This window comes from Lethenteron reissneri, chromosome 11 (assembly GCF_015708825.2).
Source record: "Lethenteron reissneri isolate LAM-NWPU_2019-01 chromosome 11, ASM1570882v1, whole genome shotgun sequence".
Classification (NCBI taxonomy): domain Eukaryota; kingdom Metazoa; phylum Chordata; class Hyperoartia; order Petromyzontiformes; family Petromyzontidae; genus Lethenteron; species Lethenteron reissneri.
In genome coordinates this window covers 9247130-9270998 of record NC_083789.1, presented here as the reverse complement: position 1 = coordinate 9270998, position 23869 = coordinate 9247130, and the positions used below count along the sequence as shown (strand labels likewise).

At 45.8% G+C, this 23869-nt stretch overlaps 2 protein-coding genes across 6 annotated transcripts in view; one reads left to right on the top strand and one right to left on the bottom strand.

The window, feature by feature from the left end:
* Positions 1 to 5651: 5651 nt before the first annotated feature.
* Positions 5652 to 22945, top strand: LOC133341424 (transmembrane protein 87A-like). Of its 5 annotated transcripts, none has more exons than XM_061550042.1 (21): positions 5652 to 5812; positions 8917 to 8977; positions 9097 to 9188; positions 9430 to 9528; positions 9883 to 9936; positions 10075 to 10116; positions 10248 to 10298; positions 10812 to 10914; positions 11310 to 11371; positions 11847 to 12030; positions 13027 to 13126; positions 13282 to 13375; positions 14564 to 14639; positions 16507 to 16611; positions 16773 to 16831; positions 16956 to 17059; positions 17607 to 17683; positions 18002 to 18069; positions 18186 to 18238; positions 19189 to 19219; positions 19747 to 22945. In XM_061550042.1, exons 1-21 carry the CDS (start codon positions 5678 to 5680, stop codon positions 19786 to 19788), a joined length of 1692 nt encoding a protein of 563 aa, XP_061406026.1. In that variant the 5' UTR covers positions 5652 to 5677; the 3' UTR covers positions 19789 to 22945. The 5 variants fall into 5 exon arrangements, with proteins under 5 accessions (XP_061406026.1, XP_061406028.1, XP_061406027.1 ...); XM_061550044.1 differs by lacking the exon at positions 14564 to 14639 and adding an exon at positions 13898 to 13973 and having other exon boundaries at positions 10251 to 10298; positions 19747 to 22944; XM_061550043.1 differs by lacking the exon at positions 14564 to 14639 and adding an exon at positions 13898 to 13973 and having other exon boundaries at positions 19747 to 22941.
* The window catches only part of KMO (kynurenine 3-monooxygenase), a 14909-nt gene continuing 13672 nt past the window's right edge, over positions 22633 to 23869 (bottom strand). Inside the window, exon 15 of the mRNA XM_061550047.1 lies at positions 22633 to 23764. Coding sequence (XP_061406031.1) covers positions 23600 to 23764 — 165 coding nt within the window. The 3' untranslated portion in view covers positions 22633 to 23599. The remainder of the gene's footprint in view (positions 23765 to 23869) is intronic.

The following is a 23869-nucleotide window of genomic DNA, read 5'->3' as shown; positions in this document are numbered from 1 at the left end:
TCCACTGCTGAATAAGTGCCCTCTCCACGTCGTGTCGGCCATGAGAGTTGTTTGACCATTCACCGCACCACCGGTCAGTGCGGGTAATTGAAGCGATGCTAATCATCATTGTGGTTAGGTGATTAATACTATTTTTGCAACTCTGTCAACGCAGTCCTTTTTAAACTCACGTTGAATATTTGGTGCGGCGGCGCATTGGTGCGCTCTGAACCTGGTGAACTAAAGTTCTACTTCCGATGTGTTTACCTTTCCTATACTTTGCACTCCTATTATCGTGTTGTGTATTGTTTTCTGCTGTAACGTTCTGACCCGCCCACTTACTCGACACCTGTGAAAAAGAACGCTGTAGCTCATCGGATTCCTTTAGTATAAATAAAAATTCTGATTCTGAACGGGTTCTGCCAACATATGTGTGTGCGTGAATGTGTGAAATGAGTTCAGACCATCCCCTCGCCCTGGGCGAACGGTTCGTGTGTGACTGTGTTGCTAGGCAATTTAGCACCCTTCCGAGACACGCTACGCCACACCACAGTCAAGACTCTGCCATCATTCATATGGCCGGGAGTAGGGCCGAAGTGGCCCGGTCAATATCTCAAATGCTTCTCGTTTAATGATGCAAGAGGGCGGGTCATTGTGTGGCCCGCGATCAGTTTCGACGGTTGCGTCGCACGCCTATAATTCCGCAATTGTGGAGGGAGGCGAGCGTTGGTGGATCACACAAATGTTGTTGAGCTTCCTTCCCAAGGACGCAGCGGCGCCCATAACCTGGCTCACCTGTTCCATCGGTATGGGATAGAGTGTTTCCCCCTTGCACGCGGGGTTTTTCTCCGGGCGCTCTGATTTCCACTCACGTGTAAACAGACATATTTACGCGATCTAACTCCCCCCCCCCCCCCCCAAAAAAACCTGTATTATGGATGATGTTGGTCGCGAAAGCGTACGTGTTAGACAGTAAATGATTGGCTGGTAAGATCTTTTAGAATAATATATCGAGGACTGCAGAACTTTGGGGGGTGGGAATATTTGGTGTGGCTGCTGTTGCCGCCTTCCCACCTTGTCTGCGGTTCCTACTCGCACCCGAGTCGTTCCCTCTGTTGGAGAGCGAGCGAATGCTGTGCGCGTTACAAGTTGAAGTTGTTATTTGTAGTATTACATTATTATCTGACGGAGCAAAAGAAGAAGGTGCTGCACTGTATTTTGTCTTTTTCAGTGGTGACAGTGACGGGCGTAACCCACCCATTTGTCCAGGTATGTAATTACATCGTCTGTGGGATCAGGTTTTAAAGTTGTATTTGGGTTATGCAGCCAAACAGCTTCTTCAAATTCTAGATTTGAAGCTTTCGTGACTGCAAGGATTCATATTCTTAGGTTTTTTCGGTAAAGTCACGTAGGTAAAACATTAAAATTATTTTTTATTAATTTTAATGTTTTACCTACGTGACTTTACCGAAAAAAACCTAAGAATAAGCTTCTTCGAAGGTCGTACAAAGCAAGGAAAAAGATCCCTCGTGTAGCCTTAACAGGACTATTGGGGGAAATGCTGCTAGCGCAAACCTTAGAAGGCCGTAAGGGCACACGAGGGGGGTGGGTGGCCAGCACCACGCCCGACCGCCTTTGTCTCCCCAGTGGCGATATATACACAGCGTACCAGGTGTAAAATTACCTTAACATTCACCCGGAATGCGCGCCATATCACGTCAAATCTTGGAAGCAAGCTTGGATCACCATGGCATAGCAGTTTTTTGGACTACGCTACGTGATGGGCAGCAGAGGGCAGTGCACCAACATTTTTCGCTGATCCTGCCAGGCTTTAGCTCCCGCGTTCATCCGCGTTCACGCGTCCCCCACCTTCGCGAGCTCGCACTGACCAGCGTGGTGAAGTATGGTGAAGTAACCATCAGGACCCGCAATGGCGCGGGGGAAGGCCACCACCCAGCAGTGTGTTGGCAAAGGGCGATCATCTTTACACGTGCCTCTACGTGATTTAACATTGATTTACATGTGCAATAATTTAGATTATTTGCGTGATAGGGGCCGTCCATAAATGACGTTACGCTATTTTGGACGATTTTTGACCTCCCCCCCTCGTCGTCACACGGCGTCACAAAAAGTCAGACCCCCCTCAAATATGACGTCACAAAGCTCTGCCCCCCCCCCCCCGGGGTGGGGGGGGGGGGTCAGGCATTTGTGACGATGTGTGACGAGGGGGGGAGGGGTGAGAAATGTGACGTCACATCAAAATGCGCAACTTTAAATAAATATAGACAACACGTTCTACTTAATTAGACTTTTTTTTATATAAATGCAGCGCCACATTAAATACGCACTACAATGACAATCGTTTAAAGCGATTTGAAGCATGTTTTATTTTGTGGGGGGGGGCAGAGCTTTGTGACGTCATATTTGAGGGGGGGGGTCTGACTTTTTGTGACGCCGCGTGACGATGGGGGGGGGGGGGGGGCAAAAATCGTCCAAAATCGCGTGACGTCGTTTATGGACGGCCCCAAAATCATAGAGCTTGTCTTCTATCTGGCAGTTTACCAGCATCGATGGAAGCGAGCCTGACCTTGCTGATGAGACATTGAATGTTGAAACGGGTCCGGAGTTGTCTTGGATTAAATCATTGCGCTGATGAAAAAAAACACTCCCATAATAAGGCCGCGTGGCTGATGGGATGTAAAAAAAAAAGAAATGTGTGAGAGTCAAATATAGGAGGCGTATAATCAACGTGTGTTTGTTATTCGGATTATTTGGTGATACTGCGTTGTCAGTGGAACACAAACAACTCTCGTCGGTGGCAAAATCATTTTCCACTTTGGTACCAAGTTCACTCATTATGGGACCTCCTTTGCCAGTACCAAAATATGAGAATATGTTTTTCCACTTTTTTTCTGGCAACAAAACAGGTGTTAAGATGTTAAAACACCAAACTGAAACCTTTCAGTTCAAGGGGAAAACCTATTCTCAAGTTCACTCATTTGAAGAAACGAAATTGATCGCAATCAAACATCACGATTCTATAATACAGTATTACATTATACTGGTAGGAACCACCTGGTTCCACCAGCCCAAAAGGGATTATTGTGTCCGTCCGTCGTGCATCCAAAATTGGGAGGGGTCGGGCTGGGTGGAGAGGGTGGGGAGGGGCTGGGTGAGAAGGGTGGGGAGGGGCTGGGTGGGGAGGGGCTGAGCGGGGAGCGTGGGGCTGGGTGGGTGATGGGAGGGGTGGGGCTGGGTGGGGAGGGGCTGGTCACCCCGTGTTGCCCTTATAAAACTCAACATTTAACCTACTCACGCCGGCTTGTGCCCGTCCTCACAGTCGGGCATATTTGCGGAATACACCACGCTGCCGTTGACCCTGGCCATTGACCGAGCAACCCAACGTTCCTACCAGCTCCCTCCGCAGGAATGTGTTTCTATGTGTACCGCTGTAAATGGGCTACGTGTACTTACCTGCAGTAGCAGACAGAGCCCACCAGGGGTAGTAACTTGGACCGGCATGAGGGTCGCTACATTCCCCAGCCCCAAAGTAGGGGGGGGGGGCTGCGGGGTGTTCTAGGATCCCCCAAGACCCCCCCTGGAACTCTCTGGAAGGGAGGCGTGGCTAGGGGCGGACACACATGGGGAGGTGTATAAAAGCCGGACCTCTGGACGAGTCCGCGGCCAGTCCTAAGACCAGCTAGCCTAGGACCCTGGGAACCCCTAGACCCGCTGCCCTTGTAAGGGCCGGGACCGAGTGGGCCAGTGGTGAGACCCTGGGAACCCCCGGGCCCGACGTCCTTGTAAGGGCCGGGACCGAGTGGGCCAGTGGTCGGGACCCGTACCTTGGCTGGGTCGGGTCAGTATAGCCCCACCTAGATCACCCTTAGCCGGAGGAGAGAGAGCCCGTGGTCCCAATGATAGGGCACACTAGCCCAGAGGCCGTACCTCCCCAGGCAGGAGGTTAAGGGTCCGCTGCCTTTTGTGTTAAGACTGCTATTGTTACCGGTGTTGTAAATAAACGTGTTGCCTCTACAAGTCGTCTCCACTCTCCTTGAACCCACTACACATGTGTAATAAAAGACTCTGTCAGGCGATGCTGGTCTCCGTGTTCTATTCAGGTTCTTCTCCGCACCCCCCACTGGCCTCCTCTCGGACCAGTGTCGTCTCGCGTGCGCCCCGCGCACGCTCCCTCTCGCGTGCCACACACACTCCTCTCGCGTGCCACACACGCTCTCTCTCGCGTGCCCCGCACGCTCCTCCGTTAGCTCCTCTATTCCCGCACTCCGCACACCGCTGGCCGACGGCGTGCAGAGGTCCTTCGGCCACGTGGCCGATGGCGCGGATCCTTTCTCACCACCCAACGTGGCTCAGACTCTTAACTTCCCCGACTGCCCCGATCTCTTCCGGGCTCCCACTTATATACATTCCCCCCCACGTGACCCTGACTCCCCCCCTTCCGGATCCTCAGATCCGGCCTTCCCATACTACCCCGCTGGCTCCGCCCCCATTCACCTCGCCTCCCATTGGAGCCGAGGTGAACGGTGGCCCCTCCCACACGCCCCGCAGACCAGGCTCCGCCCCCCAACACCCCGGGCCGTGTGATTGGACCAGAGCCCAGCAACAACCCCATTTACGCTCGCATTACACGTGTAAGCAAACTGAATGACACGTTAGCTTTCACGAGTCAGTTACTAATTTGCATTATGGGCATACGACAGTAAAAATATTTCGGTGGGGAGGGGACAATTGCCCTCCCCCACACCGTTGCCCCCCCCCCCTCCCCAAGTCCCCCATCGTTGCCCCCCACCGTGGGTGCGTCTCCAGCCACAAGACAAAGATCCCACCTTTTAACACGGAGGCTTTCGCGACCAGTATTATTACGACTATAATGAGCCAAGAATGTGTGTGTAACGCGCGTGACGTCACTCCACATGCCGCACCCCCCCCCCCCCCGTCATTAATATTCATGAGCGGGTGGATTTTTACACTCTCACCCGAGAAAGTGAAGATGCTGGATGTAATTACCAGCGAAACGTCGTACTACTCAAATTCTAAATATTGTGGATGAACTCTTCAAAGACACCGGTGGGCTGAAGAAGTAACTAATTGGCGTTTTGTTAACGTGACACATTTTTTACTGATTGGCCGTGTCGGGTGGTGGAGGGTTGCGACACATAATAACGCGATATAACCCAAAAACCTTTATTATGAAAAATCCCCCCTATAGCCTTAACAAACCATTGGGGTGGGCAAGTGCTGTTAGCGAGCACCTATGAAGGTCAGCACAGCACACGAGGGGGTGGGGTGGCCGGCACCACACCCGGCCGCCTTTGTCTCCCCAGTGGCGATATTTAACACACCGCACCAGGTACTCATTTGATGCTGAGTCGACCTAGGGGAGGCCCAGGACCGGTTCAGATAATTATAATCGTCACCGGTGTTGGCCATGAGCTGGAATCGAACTCAGGTGGGGCTGGCTTCGTAGTTGCACGAACCGCTCCCCACCCAACTGGAAGAGCGCAAAGCCCCCTCTGATCATTCGCATGGCCTGGTCAGTGGCCAACTTGGCCACCCACAACTCTTGGTCACACCCCCCCCACCCCCCAACGTGGGCGACGGTAAAACACAAGCCGCTGTCTGTAAATACAGACAGAGGTGATGACGCGCACAACGTCACAGCCGCGACGAAGCCGACATGGCGGCTCGGGGCAGCAGCAGCAGCGGCGGCGTCGCCGTCACCGCCGCCGTCCTCCTCCTCCTCCTACACTTCGCGCTCTGCGCCGTGGCCGTCGCGCCTCAGGTCGGCAAGAAGGACGGCGTCTTCAACGCGGTGAGCGAACGGCGGCGGCTGCGGCGGTCGTCGTGGGCCTGGATCCGAGACGGGGGTGTGGTGGTGGTGTTTCTCCTCGCCACCACAGCCACCCAAGGCGAATTTGGTAGCGCGGATGGGCGAACGCTCGCGCGTGATTGGTCGCCACCGTCCGCCGGGAGTCGGCCGTCGACCAATCGCGTGCGAGCAACGCCGAGGGTCCCACGCGCGTCTTCGCTGGGGAATTGGAAGTCGCGGAGCGGCCTCAGAAATTCGTGTCATTTTTTTTCCATTCTTGTTGTTGTCGTTGTTGTTGTCGTTGTTGTTGTTGTAGTGCCCTGGAATCCCAAACCCACGGATTGTCCCGGGATGAGAGTTACCCACCCCAGGCTGTGATCTACACCCCCCGCCCCGTGGCTCCCCTCTCGGTCCCACCTCGGGGAGTTCCTCGTGCTGCCCTCGCAGGGATTCTGTCTCTCTGTGTGTCTCAGTGTGGTGTGTGTGTCTGTGTGTGAGTGGTGTCTGTGTGTGAGTGGTGTGTGAGTGGTGTGTGTGTGTGTGTGGGGTGTCGGTGTGTGTGTGTGTGGTGTGTCTGTGTGTGAGTGGTGTCTGTGTGTGTGGAGTGTATGTGTGTGTGGTGTGTCTGTGTGTGAGTGGTGTGTGAGTGGTGTGTCTGTGTGTGTGTGAGTGGTGTCTGTGTGTGTGTGTCTGTGTGTGAGTGGTGTGTGTGTGTGTGTGTGAGTTGTGTCTGTGTGAGTGGTGTCTATGTGAGTGGTGTCTGTGTGTGTGTGTGAGTGGTGTCTGTGTGTGTGTCTGTGTGTGTGTTAGTTTGTGTCTGTGTGTCTCTGTGTCTGTGGTGTCTGTGTGTGTGTGGTATATGTGTGTGTCTGTGTATGCGTGGTGTCTGTGTGTGAGTGGTGTCTGTGTGTGAGTGGTGTCTGTGTGAGTGGTGCCTGTGTGTCTGTGTGTGAGTGGTGTCTGTGTGTGAGTGGTGTCTGTGTGTGTCTGTGTGTGAGTGGTGTCTGTGTGTGTGTCTGTGTGTGAGTGGTGTGTGTGTGTGTCTGTGTGTGAGTGGTGTCTGTGTGTGTGTCTGTGTGTGTGTGGTGTCTGTGTGTGAGTGGTGTCTGTGTGTGTCTGTGTGTGAGTGGTGTCTGTGTGTGTCTATGTGTGAGTGGTGTCTGTGTGTGTCTGTGTGTGAGTGGTGTCTGTGTGTGTGTCTGTGTGTCTGTGTGTGAGTGGTGTCTGTGTGTGTGTGAGTGGTGTCTGTGTTTGTCTGTGTGTGTGTCTGTGTGTGTTGTGTGTGTGTGGTGTCTGTGTGTGAGTGGTGTCTGTGTGTGGTGTCTGTGTGTGAGTGGTGTCTGTGTGTGCCTGTGTGTGAGTGGTGTCTGTGACTGTGTGTCTGTGTGTGAGTGGTGTCTGTGACTGTGTGTCTGTGTGTGAGTGGTGTCTGTGTGTGAGTGGTGTCTGTGTGTGGTGTCTGTGTGTGAGTGGTGTCTGCGTCTTTGTAGCTCGCGACGCGGGCGGCCTCGTCGTAATCCTCGACGGGGACGAACGTCGTGGCGTGTAACCGGTGTGGAAATTGTTCGACTCAAAATGCAGCCGTTCTCTATCCACACTGGCTGAAGGAAGTGTCTCCCTACGCCATGTCATCCATGCATACCTGTCAACCCCTTATCAGTGCTTACCTCATTAGATAACAATTCAGACCTTGTTGGTCATCCCATGCATGCCCTTATACATCTCAACGTTCATCCTACAAAGTTCCATCACATGGGAGAAACGCAAACAAATGCATTTTTTTGTCCGTATTGAAACGGCTGTACGCTGTATGGACCTGAAAACTCAATATTCCCTGTACAAGAATAGGGCTAAACTGCATGGGTTGACAGATATGGCCATGGGTTTTTGACTACTTCTCCATGCTGGTCAGTGAGTGTAGGTGAAGGCTAAGTAGGCAGGGTCAGTTTGAATATATATCACTCGCCACTGATTCAAGTTGTGGCTTAGAAACTAACTGGTCGCTAAGTTCATAAACACAGCGCCGTTAACCAGTCTGCCACCATTCCCAATCTGGAAATTAATACAGTGCAGTAATTGCAATTTATAAGGTGTCTAAATTCAAACCATCTCAAGAAGTATAACGTAATGAAAAAACACAATTGTCAACACACGTTTAATTGAAAATGTTAAGGTATACACGAAACCAATGGAGTAAAAATACTATTCAAACAAAACCAACGAGCGTGCAAATACAAATATGACAATCCAATCCAGTACACGTATTTATATTGTATGATCGCATTTCCGTATAACGTGGAGCCTCACTTAATGGAGTGCTTTTTATTTGTCAACGGATTGTTCCCTCCACGTCGGCCCCGGTGTGTGTTCACCCGTGACCTGGACACATCGCTTGCACAAATATACGATACTTGTACAGCCCTTTGTCAGTCCACTGCTGCATTAAGGGCCTCCCTGGCACCGTGGGGGGTCCTTGTGACCACACTCCACTTTCATGTTGGTCAGTGTGGCTTGGTGAAGGTGGAAAGCATACATGCAGGACAGTAATTAGAAGCGGAGAAGTACTTTGCAACAATCAATTTTTTCTACACTACGCCTCTGTAGATGGTGGTCACCCATCTCAGAAGCTAAGCTGTGTTGAGCCTAGATGTGTACGTGTGTTGAACTTCTTTCGCACCGTATATAGCCAACTGTGCTCATCGGAGGATAGTGTTTGGATAGGTGGCCACCATGCATAACAGATGTTTTATGCTGCATCACTTAGCGAAGACGGAGCAGAGGACATTGCAGCAATATCCAATGTTGCACTCTAAATCTGTGCTCTCAAGTAATTGCACTCCACCTTGAATCTGCACTGACCAGCGTGGTGAAATATGGTCAAGTTATCCTCACACCTCGCATGAAGTTGGGAGGCCCTCATTTAACAGTGGTTTGACAAAGGGATGGATCCACATGAGTAATTGTAACACGTATGTGCTAAATGTCATATCTTCATTCCTTGCACTGTGTTTGCTGATGTATAAGCAACTAACTTTTTCCAGTTTTATTCTCTAGTGCCACACAATGTAATTGCAAATATTAACCACAATGTTGTGTGTTTTCTCTAGAAAAACCTGATGTTTCATTTCTACAAGACTTTGTTTAACAACACTGATGTCATGCTCGTGGGTGAGTGTTCTTAAACAGTGTAAATGTACGTGATTGTATTTACTCGGTCAACAATATAATAATACAGTATTCTTGAGTTTAATATAGAACAAAACTGAATAACGTTCTCTCTTTTGCAGTGTCAGAGAAGACATGCCAACCAAACGCCATTTTCGATGTGAAATGGATGCTGTTACATTCCAAGTGTTACAATAAGATTGCAAACATTCCAGTAAGTATGTGGTTACTGAATGTTATGAATAACACTTACCGCTTCTTTGTTTTAAAGTAATTTACAATACATGTATAAAATATATTGCTTTTCAGGATGTAAAGCCTAATACTTCATGAATAATGCTGTAAACCGTCTTACTCTCTTTGTTTTAGCACTAATCTTCTATATATCCACGTTTGAAATTATATGTTTTGATGACATTTCCCTTACAATGTGGTGTGTCACTGATTCTGAGCAGGATATGGAGGTGAAGCTGATTTTGGAAGAGAAGATCGCGGATGATATAGATTACACCACCAACCAAGTATCGATGACATGTGCAAATTTCAATCTGGAGGTAAGCAGAAGAGAGCGGCTGGTATATTTTAGGTGTGTTCTGGAAGATAGTTGATAACCCACATTTTAAGGTATCCCATATTAGCTTCATTGCAACAATAAAAAACACATTTTATAATTTTGTATCATCTCCCATAGATGGGCAACAGAATTAACTTAATCATTCGGTTTTTTCTAAACCAAACCCCCCCTACTCCCAACAAAAGCTTGCTTTTTGGACATTGAGATGTTGTGGGTTTCCAGGTTTTTGTGATGAGTGAAAATGAACGGGTTCACCTGTTTGCTGAGAGAAGTGCAACTGTTTTTTGAGTAATGCGTTTTTTGAGAACACATTTTGTGTGTTTCTTGTGTGTAGCTCATGGGAGCTCATCCAACGATTGGGAAGTTTAGCAAAGCAGTTAATAACACGGTAAGATCTGGACTGTTGTAAAAGAACACACGAACATCATTTATTATTGAAGAAGTCTGTCATTGAAATGCATCTGTTTAAATCCAAACTTGTTTTAACTTGGACTGAATTAGGTGTTTCTTATTTCTTATTTTACAGGCTAAAGCCAGTAATTCCACAAAAACTAAACGGGAGGAAAAGGTAATTCAAACCTGAGATGTTGAACTAGATTCAGTGGGCCTACAACTGAAAATATCCAATCGATGTGTCTGCTTTGAGCACAGAAAATTCTCTCTTTCACTCATCACACGATTGTCCTTTTTTTCTGACAGCAGGTTTCCAAAATTGAGCAAAAGGCCAGTACAGTCGCAAACAAAAAAGGGGTAAGACTTTAACTTTATTATTAATACAAAAAAGATATTGATGCTGTGTGCAATGTTGTAGAATCGACAATATGAGCCAAGCACATAATGAAGGCTGTCTCTGGTGTAGGCCAATCAATTTTAAAGACAATGCATATTATTTGTTTGCTTTTTTGCCATAAGTACGTGGGGTTAATGCAGACTTTTGATGCCTTACAATAGCTTTCTACAGTAAAACCTTAGATTGTGAGTAACTTGGTCTGTGAGTGTTTTGCAAGACGAGCAATTTTTTAAAATAAATATTAATTTGATAAACGAGCGAGGTCTTGCAATACGAGTAGTACGTGTATACGCTTTGTCTGCCGAGTGTCACGTGATCACAACTGATATACAAGTGCTTTGGATTACAAACACGTTTCCGGAACGAACTATGCTCGCAATCCAAGGTTTTACTGTATTTTGTGCTTGATAATCTTAACACCTGTTTTATTGCCAGAAAGGCTAAAACCTATTATTTTATCATCGTGTTTACAGAAGAATGTGCTGACAAGGACACGGAGAGATGGGCCATACCTCTTCATAATGAGTATCCAGCCTCAAAGCAACACAACTGTCGGGCCAGAATGGAAAATACCCGGTTTGTTTAGCAGTCGCATGTTTCGGTGTGATTTATTCGAGCTATAAATGCACTATTAATTCTCAAACATACATATTCTTAAATAATCGTTGAACACAGGCCCAAAGTCCAAAACGTCAGCGACCAGTAACAAACAGCACAGAATGTGGACATTAGCACATTAACTATGTTGCTTTATTTGTTTAATACAATCTTTCTGCTGATTAGATTGAATGTAGACACTTTTTCAAGATGCAACATAGAGTTTCAAGAGTTAATATGGTTAATAGTTCTGCACTGTGTGTATGTAATTGTCATTTGTAAATGGTATAGCTACAGCTAATGTCTCATATGGTCACAATCCAATGAGTTTGGGCTTGTGTGAATCCTAAAATTGCCTTGTGTGTTCATTGTAGTACAAGTTCAAATGAAGAGCGAGGAAGGCTTTATATCGGCTGCCGACTGGCCACTTATGATTGTAAGTATTATAAAGTGTTTTGCGTATTTTAGTCGTGTAACTATATATTTTACCCTGGGACTTTAATTGTCACAATGAAGGGTCACGATTCAAGAAGGTAATATTTTTTGCCTCATTTATAATTGTGTACTCATTCGCTGGTATAGTGTTTTTGTGTTCTGTGTTGTGTTTAATTGGTTTCATTCGCCTGAAGGTAACATTTCCATATGATACACATAGCAAATAGTCATTCACGCGTGATTGGATGCACACACTGTGAGCTACATAAGAATTGATTTTGGTTAATCATTACATGCCCTATGTATACACTTTACAATACAGATGAAATTGACATAGCGTCTAAATGTGAGGTGCTAGCCACGGGGAACAGCTTCACAGAGTGAATGCAGTTCAATATAATGTAATGACTATATTCCGTGTGGGTTTTGAAACAAACTCTTTTTTCTTTTCTCCCTGTTTCCAATGCTGTGTTTAGTTCTATGTCGCGATGTGCGTGCTGTACTCTCTGTACGGTGCCCTATGGCTGGCCTGGTCGGCCTGCTACTGGAAGGACCTCCTGCGCATCCAGTTCTGGATTGGAGCCGTCATTCTTCTCGGCATGCTTGAGAAGGCCGTTTTCTATGCCGAGTACCACAGCATCAACTACTACGGCACCTCTGGTGTGTAGCAATGACGAGCGAGGTAGACGGTGAACTAACTTCTGTAGGTGAAATTAGAAGTTGCAGTCCTGCCATTATGTTCTCACACCACTACTGACAGATGGACCTCCGTGAGGGGAAGCTCCAGAGAAACCAGAGGTCGCAAACGGGTTTTGATTCCTTACCCGTACCCGTACCCGGCTGCACCAGGGTCGCAAATGGGTACCCGTACCCGGCCGTACCAGTACCCTACCCGTACCCGGCCAGATACGGGTAGGGTACGGGTATCGGGTACCTGATTGCGACCTCTGGGATGAAGCCATGTTGCAGGCGCGGGTGGGTTGATTCTAGGAACTTGATTTGAGAAGAGACAAGACGTTGGGAAATGAGTGACAAACGGTTACTCACCAGTGACTCACGGTCTACCCGTACCCGTACCCGGCCGCACCAGGGTCGCAAACGGGTACCCGTATCCGTACCCGACCGGGTACGGGTAGCCGGGTATCGGGTAGGGTACGGGTATCGGGTACCCGGTTGCGACCTCTGAGAGAAACCCATCTAGAGAAAGGGTATTTGACATACTCTTCCACACTGGCCAAAAGTCTTGGAAGAGGTGTGAGCACCTACAGTTTACCCCACCATACCCAACTTGATAATCGACTAACTGTGGTGTGCCCATTGATGTTTCTGGGTGAACAAAGGGAGGGGTATTTAACAAAAAAAAGTTCCCATTGTTTCAACTGCCACGCTAGGGAGATCAAATCAGAGATCTCTGGGATGCTGCTCACCCTTAGACCATGGTAGAATTCTACCTCTGTGCTGTGATTGTATACTTAGTTGCAATGTTACTAAACTCTCACCTGTGTTCAGTTTTATTGAGAAACTGCAATCACGCCCATAATCCTTTTCACAAAGTATGATCACAGACTGTGCATTAGCTGAGATTTGAAAAAAGTATTCTGCTGCAGCCGCCACCACCATGAATATTAACGACCCTTTAAACTGATTTATTTGCAGTCCGAGGGGCTGTAGTGTTTGCGGAGCTACTCTCTGCCCTCAAGAGGACCCTGGCTCGCCTTCTGGTCATCATTGTCAGCCTTGGCTATGGCATAGTCAAGTGAGTTGCTTGGATTTGTGGTTTCCTTAGTAAAATCAGAATGTGTTTTTTTATTAATGGTGTGATTTTTCACTCCCCTTTTTTGGTCAATGTTGAGACATCTTGCCCTACAAAGTTGACATCTAAACTTGGCGTTCAACAACGTGTTTTTGTAGACCTCGTCTGGGTACCACGATGTACAAAGTGGTTGGCGTGGGGATGCTGTACCTCATATTTTCTTCAGTGGAGGGCATTTTACGTATCTCTGGGGTAAGACCTGGGCTGTCTCGTGCTCTCCATTTTGCTTACTTTTACATTATTGATGTACGCGATGCACAACACGTTTACGACAAAGTATATTACACCTCTGGTGATACGGTGGCACAGTGGTTCGTGCACTCTGTTAGGCCCCCATGGACCAGAGATTTATTCCTGGCCATGGCTATCAGTGGTGAGTGATATCTGAACCGGTCCTGCTCCTGTCCTCTTCACCAACCCTGAAATGACCGACAATGGTGTGGGGGGAGACCCAGTCCAGCAGTTTGATTGACAAATGGCTGTAAATGATTTCTATTACGACAAGTAATCCATCATCTGAGTGCCGAAATAATTTACAGTCCATAATTATGGATCTAACCTTCAGCATGACATGACTCAGGGGGAGGATGTTACGAATCCACCTTGCTGCCAGTCCGATGAGTCGTTGGGTGTAATGTCAAACACAAACTCATATTGTGGTGTCATGTGTTTTGAGTGATTCACTCGCCGCTTCTTTTTTCTGTTGGTTTGTAGGAGCAGAACAGCGTCAATGTCCTGTACTCTGATATCGCCCTCGCATTCATTGACTCCTGTGTCATTTACTGGATATCCTTTTTTGTGGTTTTAAGTTTGATCATTGTATGCGCTTTTTCATTTTTTTTTAAATGTGTTTTTGTTGCTGCATAGTTTTAACATTTATTTGTAGTGCCCTCGTTGTCCAAAATAATACGTTTTTTTTGGGAAATGGCACTTATAGCACAAATTAAGTGCCCATTACCTGAAAAGTCACCGATTTATACATCATTTTTCCTTTTAAGGCCACTTATTAACTAATGTGAGTTTTAGTAGTTGTGCACCACTGCCGACAACATCACAAAAAAAATGCTATTTCGTAGTTTTAATCCCCTGAGGTCACGTGTACTTTTGTGGTTTTTTGCATGCATGTTTAGAGCAATCTAAGTTTCCACCTATTGCGCTTGTGTACATGAGCATGTTCATGTCTTCACTCGTACATCCTTGTACTTGCGTGCGCTTCATACTTAACTGTGTTTTAGATACCCAGCTTTTAAAACACACAGACTTTTGATGTTCTCAAAATGAACACAACCCCGCTCATTTATTGCTGGTGTAGTGTTTGCTATTCCTCTTGTGGATGTGAACGCCCTACGCTGCAATCGCTGCAATGTGCACGGCACGTAGGGTCAAGAATTTGACCTGGACCTGCTGGCTGCAATCCCTCTGGCTGTGCTCGACACTGCCCTCTGCTGGTGGATATCCTTGTGTGTCTGTGTGTGTGTGTTTCCTGCCTTGGCTGCTCAGGAGAACCTTGTAACCATGAGCACACATGAAATTAACTCTCTGTTCTTGAGCCTTTTGAATATTTCTACCGTTTCTCTAAGCTGACCTACTGTCCCATGTGCGATGACGCACAAAATCTACGTCCAGATTTGTATGCGTTTCTTTTCCCAGTGTCAGTTTTAGTTTCTGCAATTACCTAACCTAGCTTCTGCACGAGATTTCACTCTATATGAACCGTAGAAAGGTCACAAACTGCACTCTGTAATGCAGTGTAATTTGGTCAGTCCTGTTTTTAAAATCAAACAGGTTTAGCTCGGACTTTGTTAATAATTGAGCTGTAAAAAGTTGTATTTTAATTGATCAAGTTTAAATTGTAACAGTAAAGGGGATACTCTGAATATTGACGTAGTTCTGATAGCATAAACACTGAATTTTCTAAACAATTTGCCTCATTAAGTAGGCCCAAGCTAAAGAACTGTACACTGGTATTTAGCAACTCCGGTCCTCATGACCCACCAGGGGTCCACCTTTTTTTGAATGCCCATTTTTTTCTATTACCTTTACAAATTAAGCCACTACACACTGCGTGCGGCCGATTACTGGTAATCATAGAAAGCTTTACTGTGGCGGGTCATGGGAACTGGAGTTTAGAAACAAATCCCCGCACAGTGGCAATGGTGAGACAGCGTGGTGTCACCAACAGCATTGGTCATGATGACTTCTTAAACATCGAATGCTACTCAAGATTTAAAATACACATATACAGTAGACTCTCGATTGTTCATATGCGGCTTATCTGATTTGCGGATTAACCGCACGCCTGAGATTTTGACAAATTAATAACTCATGGATTTTCCCTTAAGCCAAAATTAATCATCTATAAACATCCATCCATAATGGATGATATTGGTCGCAAAAGCCTACGTGTTAAACCAATATAAAAACAGTTATACAACATTGTTATTCTTGGAGATGTTTATTTCAAGTCACGTGCTTAAACCGAACAAATATGTGCTCCGGTTAATCTGAAATCCACGTGAACGCCTCTACAATACAGTAGTTTCATATTTTTACAACAGTAGGCGGAGTTTGATTTTGATTGGCGTGGCTCTGCTGCTGTCCACTCAGTGGTACCGAGTGTTCTGCGTGGGAGCAGGAAAGTGTTATCACTGAACACGCACATCAATCGGTAATGAATACCTATGTTAGTGGTTTTTGGCATAGAGATCCGTGGATAATCTAGTCTGCATATACAGGTAGCCCTCTACTTACGATGGAGATGCGTTACGACGGCCCCATCGTAAATCTAAGATGGCCTAGCCTATCCAGGAGTCTTAAAGAATGGTGATAATTTAGCAAAACAGACAAATGTAGAGTACCGTACTGTTTAAACGATATACTGTATGTATTTATTACTTACAATACTGTATTGCGCAGTAATATGTCAAGTAAAAAAACCAAGGTAAATTCTGAGCCTACCTATATGAACTGCAATTTAATAGAAATTTTTTTCAGGAAACAATCCTATCTGCATCACACAAGGCGTGAGATGTGCACATCCCGGCAGCGTCCCAACGTACAGTATGGTACCTCGTACGCTGCTGCGTTTACCTGCCGCGCGAAATGTTTAATATTTTACAATTTTGTCGTATCGCTATCGCCATCGTAAGATCGAAATATCGTAAGTCGGACCATCGTAACTCGGGGACTATCTGTATATAAAAAAGCCTGAGCTCCCGATGGTATATCTGCCAATATGCTCAAGTTTCCTGTATTATTAAAACAACCATTGTGGAAAGGGTTAGGACAACGTAGCGTTGGCTCCTTGACAGCGCAGCACATATTCATCAGCCTGTACCAGACCATGAAGATGCTCATGCTGAGGCGCAACGTGGTGAAGCTGTCCCTTTACAGGCACTTCACCAACACGCTCATCTTCGCTATAATCGGTGAGTCCACACGGCATGCGGAATGAGGAGGGAACGAATTGAATCCGTCACCGTTCAATCGGTTTTCATTCTTAAAATAAATTTGCACATTTTACTTTGGTACTACCAGCTTTGGAATGTAACTAAATGCTTGCGTTTTTACATTTCATTGTCTTTTCAAGCTTCGCTTATTTTCATCATCTGGACTACACGGAAGTTCAGATTTGCAGAATGCCAATCGGTGAGTGGATTTAAAATTCTTCACACAGACTTGAATGTGTGCGTTTGTATGTATTACGAGGTAGTTGTCATGGGATGAACGTCGCTCACATGCGCGTGTGCTCGTGTGTACAAAATGAGTACAGGACTGGCGGGAGTTGTGGGTGGAGGAAGCCTTCTGGCGGCTTCTCTTTTCCCTCATCCTCCTGGTCATTATGGTGCTTTGGAGGCCATCTGCCAACAACCAGCGGTGAGACTTTCATTATCATCGTCAGGCATGATCAATCCACTTCTGAATGAACGCATCTCACAAGTCGTCGCTATCTCTTACGGTCCCGTGATGCATCAATCTACCTGGCACCTCCATATCAGCTGATTTTATCGCTCCATTTCCATTTTATTCTTACAGACATCTCTGTAAGCATATGTGTTGATCTAAAGATGCATAGAGGTGTGTACTGTGCTACTTTGATGTGTTGGTGGTGATGACGAAATATTTTTTACAGAAAAAAAAGGGTTTTAAAACTGCCCTTGTTAATTTTGTCTGAAAATGTTTTATATAGATTTTACAGGTCAGCTCCGCAAATAGGCTGTATGTGCCATAATTGCCTGGAGTATTAACTTATATCTTTGAATGCTAGTTCCCAACATAATGACTTATAGGAAGACCTAATACAACAGTGTTAGCGCATCTGTGGATAAATTAGAGTAGTGTTTAGTACTACGATTTTTTTTACGGCAACCAAATGGTATCATATGTCCGATCTACGCGGTGTTTGTGCGTGACCACCTTTCAGGTATGCGTTCACTCCACTGCTGGACAATGATGAGGATGAGGACGAGGAAGAGGAGCCCATGATGAACGAGGCATACGGTACGTGGAGCAAGTAGTACACCTTGGCTGCCACCTACATGACCTGTATGTTGAACTTCTTTCGAACCGTACGTAGCCAACCGTGCTAGAAAGAAATGCGTTTTCAATCTAGATGTGAAAGTGCATAGCACTCCAGTGGCTTCCTAACATCGAAAGGAAGAGTGTTCCAGACGGCCGCAGAAGCACGTCTGAAAGCGCGTAATGCAGTAGTGACCGTCTTTGTTCGATGGGCTAGCAAAAAGCCGCTGCGAGGATGACCGGAGCTCGCGTGTCAGTTGTTAAAACTCTCTGCGTGGTGTAAAATGCTTTTGATTTCAGATGGCATGAAGATGAGGGGAAATAAGCCCGAGTTGAATGGATCCAGCCGCCCAAATGTCAACAAGCAGGTGAGCAACCCCCAAAGTAAAAAAAAAATCTTCCAGCATATTTTAGAAATTTAATGTGGCATCGACGCATGCGGTTGCAATGGAACAATTTCTTGTGATTGTCGCTTTTTTTCCAGGAGGATGATCTCAAGTGGGTAGAAGACAACATCCCGGCCTCGATGGCAGATGTGTACGTACTAGAAACTCGACGAGCATATCTATAATCACCCAGGAATGTCTGTCCTGAACGCCCATGACGTCACTCCACATCGACCAGCCCCCCTCATTAATAATCATGAGCAGGTGACGTCCTCCTAATGGACACCCCCCCCCCCCCATTATTATTACCTACTATAATGAGCCAAGAATGTCTGTGTGCAACACTCGTGATGTCACTCCACATCGACCAGCCCCCCTCATTAATAATCATTATAAGGTGACGTCCTCCAAATGGACACCCCCCCCCCTTCATTCATAATTAGCGGCTGACGTCACTACATGGGGGGGCCGAGGCGCCTCCTCCCCCCCTCCTTGGCGTCAACTTACAACCCTCACTACAAAGGCAGAACCCTCACGTCAGGCGATCTCCGTAACGCTGTTGAGACATCAAAGTAAAAAGGACGTCATGATGAACAAGGGATTATAACCTTAAAATGAAATAGGTCTGTGTCACCGCACCCTTAAAAATTGCACACGAATGGATGCAATAAATATCACGTCGCGGTCTGATTTTCGCTTGCAAGTTTCAGATTTACTGCAATACACCCGTCCTTGGGCGAAAGGCTCGTCTCTTTATAGGCTCTGAAGAATACAAATTTCCCTGGGAAGCATACCGTTGCTGAGACTCTGTTCCACTGTGTGACTGCTTTGCATGCGAGCGGCACTCTCTTGCCCTACATCTGTCGTGTCCCTTTGGCGTTGATCTTTAGTATAATTTTGGCCTCTTTTTTTATATTTTGCGTTTCTTTTTTTCTTCACCCCCTGCCCGCACACCCCGATTTATTTTGTATCTCCTATGCAGTTGTAAGTTTATTTTTAGCTGTTGCGGCATTTAAGAGATTAATCAATGTAAATTATTATGGTTGATTTAAGTATCTTGCGCTACAACTGCTTACGAAATGTGTCCCCCTTGTCTTGCAGTGCCATGCCTGCCTTGCTGGACTCGGATGAGGTAAAAACACCATTCAGTAAATTAAACACTTTGATGTAAAATCTAGCATACTATCACTGCACAGAAGCACTACTTGGACAACGAGGCTTGAATTGGCCATATATTTGTTAATGCCTTCAGCAATAGCTTTTCACTAATTGGTATTTGTGAAAGTGAAATACCAATGCAAAAAACCATGGCATTATCAATATCTGTGAACTTCCTTGTGCAGCTCTTAGATGTCTTTTTGGGTTGTGTGTTGCGTATCGTTCGGCACGATGTCCATCGTTTTGTTCCACGGGCTGGGAGCTTTTTCAGGAATTGAATTGAGCTGTTCACTTTATACCTCAATTATACAGCATTGTACAGCCCGAGGAATACATCGCAGAGATATACAGCACAGCCGGATACGCGTTGCTGAACTCAGTAAAGCGATGGTTATTCCCATCGGCGTGATCCTACTTTTACGGACGTGAGCAATATGCATTGGGAATAGCTGCTGTAAACTTTCTGAACGTAAAAAACCCCGTTTTGTTTTTCCCCATCAGGAAATAATGACCACCAAGTTTGAGATGTCTAAGATGGAGTGACGACCGCGAGTTGCGCTGTACTTGAGGAACGAAACACGGCTGGCGTCGGCCTGGTGCCCGCCACCCTGGTCACATTGCCTGGCTGTTTCCTGCAGCGGAGATGTTCATGGGCAGAGATGTTGGGTGGTGCACACCCACTCCCATAGGTGTGGCAGCACCTTTGCGTTCTTGTGTTTTGCATGCGTTTTTTTCCAAGAGGTGGTTGTTTATCGGTCTTTTTATTTACATCATGTATTGGTATTTAACTTGTAAAATAATCTTCTTTTCAGCACTTGTTGCAAATTGTCCTTTTCATGGAACTCAAAAGCGGAGGAGACCTTGCTCGTGTATTATTTTTGAAGAGTTAGGCAGTTACTGACTTCTCAAGACTTGGTTAAACGTTTTGTATTTGAGGTATTTGGGGATATAATTTCAAGAAGTAGTCTAAATATCCATGGCCTGGCAAGTGGTCAGTCAGTGCTGTTTGTCAGACCCTTGATTTTACCATAATTTCTCACATTGGTAGCCAGATGTGATGACTTTCTTGCACTTGCCTATTCAAATCCGAATAATTCCATTGTCTTCTCAAATTATACGAATAAGACATTCTCTTATGCCTAACAGTGAAGGAAGTGGTACTTTCCTTCACAAGATGTAAGAATGGGTCTGTTCAGGTGAAGTTTTTAAGGACTGTATGCCAAAGCGCTGTGGACAAATGTGTTTAACCCGAAATATGAAATTAAGAATTTGGATATTATATTATTTACAACAGGGCACCGAGGCATTATTCAGAGCACATGGAAAACATGTTGGTCCCAGTTACACAGTGACTTAAACAATCATCGTTGTATCTTGACTTAAAGCTTTCGTGACTGCAGGAATTCATATTCTTTGGGCCTTTTGGTAAAGTCACGTAGATAGGTTCAAAGAAAATAACAAAGTTAAAAGACCAAAAATACCTATCACTGTCTGTAATACATTAAAAAAAAGGTACCACAAGTGCACCAGTGACTTGGTGGGGGCAATGGAGTGCTGATTACTTTACAATTGTATTTTATAGATTCGTCGCATGCCGATGTTTTCACTTTAACTGCACCTCCGATGTATGTTCCTTTTCAATGTACAAACTTGACATTTGTTACTAATAACGTACTTTTTGTTTCAGTTGGCTTCATTATACAGTTCTCTGATGTGTTGGGAATCGTAGCACGCATCGTTTTCCACATCCAACGTTTCATTTCGCGTGCTGGGAACTTCCGCAGGAACTAAACATTCCTGCGGAAGTTCCCCCCCCCCCCCCCCCCCCCCGCGCGTCCATCGAAACGTCGGGCGTCGTGCTTGACTCAAAACACGCGTCGGAGAGCGATATGGCACAACCGCAAAAAACATGCATATTTGTGGTCAAAAGCCATCGGGGTTCAGATTCCCCTGTCTTGGCTTCCGCGGTGGCGAGATATCAACTAACTCGCCTAGTATACGTGAGGTAGTGGGTTCGATCCCAGCGCCTGTATATTTTGAGTTTATATGTTCTCCCCGTGGTCGTGTGCATTTTTCACCTGGGCCTCCTATTTTTCCCTCCAATTTAGAAACATGCTTGTAATAGTATTTGGCTGCTATGTGTTTCCACATGGTAAGCCACTTCGTTGAGCTGTCATTTGTGGTCAGTTTGCTTCTGAAAAAGAGCTACATAGCTCCGTGGGCTTTGCCTGGTAAAATAAAACGTTTAAAGAGCTGGGGAAAGGAGCACATGGAGGGGGGGCAGTGTGCTCAAACCTTGCACCCGTTTGTAAATGTTTCCAAATGTGCTCGAGCCCATTTGTTTTAAAGACATCCAGTTAGGATAATTTCAGAAGCAATTGTGTAATATTATTTGCATTTGCCCTGTGCTAGCTTGCTGGTGTCTGACGATCAGGTTTGTGCCTATGGACTTTATAGGCAATACCCGAGTCAGAAAAATATTTGTTTTGTTCTTACCACCAGTTTTTGTTTTGTTTATTAATCTTGTGGCTTACCCAGGAATTGCTGCAATCGTAGACTAGTGAAAATTATTGGGCATATAGGGGCATATGGGCTTAAGTTAAGATATCCAGTCCTTTAACATCTGTGATGTGTTAAGGCCTAGTATGGTTTTCTGAACTTGTATTGTCTGATGAATCCTAAGAATTCAACAATACATTTATCGCACCCAACATTGCAAGTCCATTGGTTGTAAATTGTCTTTATTGAAGGTTGGCTTAACTGAAGCCATTAAACATTCTTTTGTACTTCTCTCGATTTAAATGGCGCTGTTTTTGAACACCGGTCTAGTCACAGCAGCACCCAACCTAAATGTGCCAGCATGAACGAATTTCAGTGTTGACTGTAGATTGGAGTGGTAACACCCAATTTCAGCAACATTGGAATGGGTGTTGCATTCACCCCCCAAGTGCCGAGTCTGAGCAGAGTGAAACCAGACCAAGACATTTACACTTGGTTACACGTCACAAAGTGTGCAAAACTTGCAAGTGTTGATCCCATACACCATTTTTCAGTGTGTTTACATAGAGATGTGCACATTTTATAAATCTATGTGAATAGTACATTTGCATGTTGGTCAGGTCAGTGATTGCATTGTTCACTTATAAAGTGAACATGTTTTACACAATGGTGCACATGTTTTTGGAGAGGCTGTGACGTGGGAGCTTAAATTGCGTTGAGAAAGCATAGCCTGACAAATTTACATCCATCTCCGTGGGGATGGGGAGAGGTTTGCAAACCTCTGGTTTATTGGATTGCATGAACAGTTTTTAAATTGGACAAAGGGTATAGATTTTTTTTCCATCTGGGAATATTTGTGAACATGAAACTGCCTGATTTAAAATAAGACATCTGGATTAATGTGGCCATTACCTTATTCAGTGGACATCTACAGGGCAAAGCTGCACAAATTCAAGTTGGTAAATTGAGTTGCTTGGTTAAGCACAGCCCGTGCCATACTTACAAGGCAAACTGTAAAACCTGTTATTCTTTAAGACTAAGGATGTTTATAATACTTTGATCAATCAAAGATAAATATTGGACGTGTGTAAAAAAAAATGTTCAACGTTGGAAAATGAAGCTTTCCCATACAGTTGAAATGGTCTGAACTTCCATTTTAAAAGTATTTCATGGTTGTGTTGCTGTACATTTGCTTATTTTATTTATGTAGGAAATGCTGTATACTTCGCAAAATACATAAATGAAATCTGCAATAAAACAGCGATAAAAAAAATGTAGTCATTCGCATTAATTGCTGAAAGAACGGATTTAATTTGCGAACACTTGTCAAGTAACAGCTCATTTGTATGGTCATGATTTTTGGCTCCCTGTCTTTAAGGCGGTGTTATGCAACTTTTTTATGCACCAATGCCACATGGATTGCATCCGAGAATACAACAATGCCTCCACTGTTAAACATTAAAGAATTTCAAGTTGGTGGCGGCATGGTGCTAATTGTTTTGGTGACATTGTCAATCCCGCAATAGAACCGCAAATTGCAGTCTGCAGAATTGGTACCACCGGTTGAAAAATGCTGCTTTAAGATGCACTCCTGTGCAGGTTTCCGCAGCTGCCCTGTATAACTCTCCGAAGCATTTTCAGGTCTTGCTGCATGGTTTTTTTTGTTGTTGCACGATTGCCGACGTTTCTGCGTGTAGAGAGCTTATGAATCTGAATTTCAGGAGCTGCCGGGCACATGGATCAATACATCGGACGTCGTGCCGAAACAAGCGGCACCACCCAAACAGGTTTGGGAGTGGTGCAACCTGTGCTTCAACGGGTGCTCAGGATGAGCCTCCCGGTATGTGCAGGTCGGCTATCCCAGCCAGCCCTCGGGGATGATCTTGGACTGGAGGGCACGGGGCAGCTCCCAGAGGAGCAACAGGCTTGAGTCGGGATGACCACGGATACGGGTCGCCACCCAGGCTCCTGCCGACAGCACCGACAGCACCCCGATGCCCAACAGCGCCGAGTTCACCACCTGTGCAGAGGTTGCACAGAAACGAGAAACTAATTTGCCACAGACAACAGCACCACTAGTTCCACTGTTGGGTTTCTGCAACTCCTGTCTTTACAAAAGATGTCT